General features: G+C 40.4%; 1 protein-coding gene across 1 annotated transcript in view; it reads right to left on the reverse strand.

The window, feature by feature from the left end:
* Ccdc38 (coiled-coil domain containing 38) overlaps nt 1-5903 on the reverse strand; it is a 29901-nt gene extending 23998 nt beyond the window's left edge. Inside the window, exons 1-3 of the mRNA XM_013018934.1 lie at nt 5895-5903; nt 3472-3634; nt 564-628 (exon numbers count right to left, since the gene is read on the reverse strand). Coding sequence (XP_012874388.1) covers nt 564-628; nt 3472-3634; nt 5895-5903 — 237 coding nt within the window. The remainder of the gene's footprint in view (nt 1-563; nt 629-3471; nt 3635-5894) is intronic.
* Between the last annotated feature and the right edge of the window lie 97 nt (nt 5904-6000).

A 6000-nucleotide genomic window follows, 5' to 3' on the forward strand; every position in this document is an offset into this window, starting at 1 on the left:
AGATACTAAGTGAATATTGAATATTTATATAGAGATACTAAATAATCACATTTTCAGTTACATGGACTGGTTTCTCATGAAAGGTTTTTGATGGTAGGATAAAAGTTTTTTGTTATTTTCATCAAATGCTGAAACAAAGATATGGGTTAGATTTCAGAATTCTCTGAATTTCCAGTATGCTTTGATTCCCACCATATTCAACCAAAACTTCAAGAAGTCCTAAATTAAGTTGGATTTCTTGAGTGTCACCAAGGTTTTTGGGAGAGAGAATTGAAAAAATGGGAGATATCCTCAAAAGTAATTTTCCTAATAGATTACTAGAATATAAACTCCCTGAGGAATGTGTGTGTGTGTGTGTGTGCGCGCGTGTGTGTGTGTGTTCACTACTTGGCACATGGTAAACATTCAATAAATATTACCCAAGTAAATGAAGAATGAACCAATTCATTCAGCCAATAGACTTGGGACATGTTGTGAAAAAATACTATGTCAAGGTAAATATTTGGCAACGTAATACAAGATGTTTTCTGTTCAGCTAGTGGAAGAAAATTTATCTTTACTACCTCAAGTAGAAACCTGCTTCTCTGGTCATTTATAAAGTCAAAGAGAGTCTTTTTTGCATCTGCACCTGTAAAGAATATTGAATATTATCTTTAATGTTCATTATCTTTCAAAGATGCTATATGGAAGAAGAATAAAAAAGTCATTACATTCAGCATGTATCTAGGCTTAATTTTGGTGTCCAATTGTATTCTAGAGAATTCATTACTACCTATTTGGGTCCTGAAGCTTAGCAACGTCAATATCTTTGCATAAGTCCCTTCAAGTCAGATGAGGGGAGAGGGAGAGGCTTTTTCTAAGCCTGTGCTGCAATGGACAGGATGGAACTGCTTAAAATCATAACAGATAGTCAATCTAGACAGAAACATGGGGTCCTCAGGCAACATGTTTGTTGACACCACAGCTGAATTTGTATCAGGAAAGGAGAAGATGATCATTCATTTGATCATGTAGAAAACAAGACAGGAAATACTAAAAAAAACTATGAAAAGTTTTTTTTCCCCCAGTTTGGAAAATTATACACATAAATCACTCAGCGGCGGTGAGACGTGGCCACACAGTCACATGGACACAGTCTCTGTTTCTTCCAAGGTGAAGCTTTAAGAATTACTACCCATTTCTCTCTGGCTCTCCTTTTCCTGTACCTTCTGCAATGTCCCAGATAGGGATTGTTGCTTTAGGAGGAGGAAACCAAGGGGAAAACACCAAATTTGAAAGACAAACAATAATTATTCTACCTCTGGCTTTTTAGAAAGCTACTGAAATAGAGACTCAAAAGTTAGCCTAAGTAGTTTATGACTTGGTTACATGTGGTATTGGCAGAAGGAAATGAAGCAATAGATTATAAAACACTCAGTGACTTCTTAATAATTGTTAGCCACTATTATCTAGACAATACAATTAGAATGTGCAATCATTTGATTTTGCAGGCCATTATATAATAGCAACAACGATTGTACTAGGTGTTAATCACTATTACTTGGTAGGTAACAACAAGCTTTGGAGTCAGACAGGCCTTGACTTGACTTCTGTATCCACTTAGAGCTGTGGGGTGACTCAAACTCACTGAACTACATTCATCAGGTACAAGGACGAGGCAAACAGATCTGATGGCATTTTGTTGAGGATTAAACTATATGCCAAAGTAACCAGCCCATAGAACATAGCTCTCTTTTAAATCTTAAAAAATATAGCTGGGCACTGGTGGCTCACACCTGTAGGCCTAGCTACTCAGAAAGCTGAGATCTGAGGATCATGGTTCAAAGCCAGGCTGGGCTGGAAGGTCTGTGAGATTCTTATCTCCAATGAATCACCAGAAAATTGGAAGTGGTGCTGTGGCTCAAGTGGTAGAGCACTAGCCTTGAGTGAAAAAGCCCAGGCCCTGAGTTCAAGTTCCAGGACTGAAAAACAACAACAACAACTTTATATAATGGAAATCATCAATACTGATGTAAAAGGAGAAGCATCTAATGGACCCCCATGTACTTGGCACCTACTTCAACACTATTAACCTTTTATCCATCTTATCTTTTGTCCCTCTCCTCCATTTCCCCTTTCTGGAGTACTATATAGAAAAATCAGAATCCTTGGATCATTTTATCCATGACTGCTTTTGTAGGTAATTCACCCAGACAAGGCAGTTTCAAAACGTAAGTATACTACCACCTTCACCTCTAACAAAACTAACAGTATCAGGGCTGGGAATGTGGCTTAATGGTAGAGTGCTTGCCTGGCATTCATGAGGCACTGGGTTCGATTCCTCGCTAGCACATAAACAAAATAATAATAATAATAAACCCTAACAATTTCAGCTAGATGCTGGTGGTTCATGCCTGTAATTGTAGCTATTCATGAGGCTGAAATCTGAGGGTCATGGTTCAAAGCCAGTTTGGGCAGGAAAGCCTGTGAGACTCTTATTTCCAATTAACTACTCAAAAAAAGCCAGAAGTGGGGCTGTGGTTCAAATGGTAGAGCACCAACTTTGAGTGAAAAGGCTAAGGGTCAGTGTCCAAGCCTTGAGTTCAAGCTCCCAGTGGGGGGGGGGGAGGAACCAAGTCAATTTCCCTCAGAATTCTTTCTCAGATATATGACTTGCTATTTTAAATGTACTTGATGACTTTCAGCTCGCCATTATATGTAATATCAGACTGAGACATAAAGATAAAACCCACCTATAATCAATTATTCTTTTAATTATTGTAGTTACTTTTAATTAGCATCTTATAATATTTTAGATGCTAAAGGTCAATAAGATCAGGGTTGTATTTTTGTTTTTGCAATAACAGGCAAGCTTATTTAATTCCATTAGCTTCCTAGTTCTATGAGTTTTCCAGCACGAGCAATCCTAGTTTCTCCAACCTTAGAAAATTTCTATATTTCTACATCTAAAACTCAGTAGGAGCTGGGTGCCAGAGGCTCACACCTTAATCCTAGCTACTCAGGAGGTTGAGATGTGAGGATCACAGGCAAGGAGGTCCTTGAGACTCTCAGCTATAATTAACCCCCAGAAAACTGAAAGTGGCTCTGTGGTTCAAAGTGGTAGAGTTCTCACCTTGAGCAATGAAGCCCAACGGGTGGCACCTGGGCCTTGAGTTTAAACCCCATGACTGACAAAAACAAAAAACAAACAAACAAATCTCAGTAGGGATAATCAGAGTCTTTAGTTTTTAAGTTACCCGGCCCCCACCTTTGCCAGTGAGTTTCCTCCTAAAAGATGTGAAAATCAGTTAACCTTTTTGTTGGAAAGGTATGTTTCCTTATTTAAAATAGACTTCTCTCCTGCCTCTCAACATCTAAAGACCCTTTCCATCACTGCGAGACAGCTGTTTTTCTCACCTCCAGAAAATTCTCCAAATTACCTAAGGTAATATTCAAAATCATGTTGTCCAAGAAATAGTCATTCAGACTTACCTTCTGTCAACCTGAGAATGAGAGTGGGATCTAGCCCCATATTTTCCAATGAACCCCCTGGGTCAGAGTAAAAAGTCAGCTGGCCCAAGTGTGACCGGCTCTTCATTCGGGAGGAGAACGTCGTCTTCTGGTAGACTTTCATGCTACGGTTCAAAACTTTCTCCTGTCCAAGTGGAGAATGACGTTAATAGAATGATGCTTTATTGAGATAGTGATCTTATGTAAAAATAGTCTTTATGACATAGGCTATTAAAAAACAAGCAATTCTAAATTCTCACCTTTGAAGGAGTGTGCACAGTCTTAATTTTAATTCAGTTTTTAATTTTTTCCCCCATAGGAACTTGAGCAGAAATATTTCTAAAAATTAACTGGGCACGGGCTGGGAAGGTGGCTCAGTGGTAGAGCGCTTGCCTTGCATACATGAGGCCCTGGGTTCGATTCCTCAGCACCACATAAGCAAACAGAAAAAAGCCGGAAGAGGCACTGTGGCTCAAGTGGTAGAGCGCTAGCCTTGAGCTGAAGAACTGAGGGACAGCACCCAGGCCCAGAGTTCGGGCCCCAGGACCGGACCCCCCCAAAAAAATTAACTGGGCACGGATGGCTCATGCCTGTAACCCAAGCTACTGGGAGGCTGAGATCTGAGGATGGCAAGCCCTGTAATGGAAAATCTGTGAGACTCTTATCTTGAATTAACCACCAGAAAAATGGAAGTGGTGGTAGAGCACTAACTTAAGGGAAAGAGCTCAGGGATAGCACCTGGGACCTGAGTTCAAGCCCCACAACTGACAAAAATAAACAATAAAAATTATATATATATGTATATATCTTTGGAGTCAGGTGCTGGTGGGTCACATCTGTATTCCTAGCTACTCAGGAGGCTGAGATCAGAGGATCATTGTTCAGAGACAGCCAGGGCAGGAAAGGCCATATGAGACTCTTATTGCCTCTTAGCTACCAAAAAAGCTGGAAGTGGATCTGGAATTCAGGAACAGCGTCCAGGCGCTGAGTTCAAGCTCTAGGATCAGCACACACACACACACACACACACACACACACACACACACACACACACACACACACACACACACACACACACACACACGGAGAAACTGAAGCTTTATTAAACTTTATTTCACCAATATGGGACTTTTGGTTTTATTTTCACATCTTGTCCAAAAGCAGGCCAAACTTGTAAACTCTAAGGAAGGACAGGTTCTACAGAACTGAAAACTTGAGAGGAAACAGACCTCCAGAGTGGAGATATATTCATAAACTCCTGAATTTTATTAATATTCTTTCCATTTAATTTTGGGTTCAGTTCAATGAAACTATACAACATCTGCAGAAAAGTGATCACACCCAGATGAATCACACAGAGAAGAATCAACTGTTAAGCCTTTCTTCATTCTATTTTCTTTCCCTTCTAATCAAGGCTGAGAAAGTCCTGTTGAGCCTGGCCTCAGGGAGGAAAGGAAGAAATCTCTAGAAATGTGAACCTGCTCATGACATCAAGGACCACAGAAATAGTGAGATTAGCTGTGCAGATACCACAGGAATGATTGCCTCATTGCAGATGTAGCTTTATACCAAATACTTCTAAAATGATACCCTCTCCTCTACTGTAATCCCCCCCACCCCCACTGCCAACACACACAGAGACTTGTCTTATCCCTTTCAGCTTGGTAAATTTTGACTTGTTCTTGAACATTCAGTTCTAGTTAGCTCAGTGAAGCCTTTATGTTTACCTGTGTGTATGTGTGTGTGTGTGTGTGCGTGCACACACACACACAAATACCCTTCCTTCTGTCTTTTCACCAACCAAGATAAGTATGCCTTTCTCTGTTTCCTGTGCATGCCTATGTTATTATAGTCTATCAACTCTAACATGCCATTTATTTTACGGCTCTTAGAAAGAATAAAGATGTGTTGTTATTTTATACAGGGACAATGATGGATGACACTGTGGAAGCCAGACTCAATTTCAGAAATGTGAAAATGAATTGGATGCCATTAGTTCACATCTGTAATCCTAGCTACTCAGGAGTCTGAGATCTGAGGACTGGAGTTCAAAGCCATCCAGGCAGGAAAGTCCTTGAGACTTTATATCTCCAATTAACTACCAAAAAGCCAAGAAGGGAGGTATGGCTCAAGTGGTAGAGCACCAGCCTTAGGCAAAAAAGGCTCTCAGTTCAAGCCACACTGGCATGTGTGCCTCTTCCCCCACCCCATACACACACACAAGGAAAATGTGGATTCCAGAATCAGGAAAGTGGGATGCACCATATCTGTCATGCTGGATTATAACAGTATCTGTCTCCTCTCATTAGGTGGCAATCTTCACAGGTCTCTGCATTGTACTTGATGTTATGCTGTTGCTGTTCATGGCTGTTCCCCAAACAGTGTCCTCCACATATGACACTCACTGATACCATGTCGTAACACATAAAAGCTCAAATAAGAGCAAATTATTCTACCATTAATGAGGATTGCAATTTTCTCTCTCTCTCTCTCTCTCTCTCTCTCTCTCTC

The sequence above is a fragment of the Dipodomys ordii genome, unplaced genomic scaffold (assembly GCF_000151885.1).
Source record: "Dipodomys ordii isolate 6190 unplaced genomic scaffold, Dord_2.0 Scaffold3, whole genome shotgun sequence".
NCBI lineage: Eukaryota > Metazoa > Chordata > Mammalia > Rodentia > Heteromyidae > Dipodomys > Dipodomys ordii.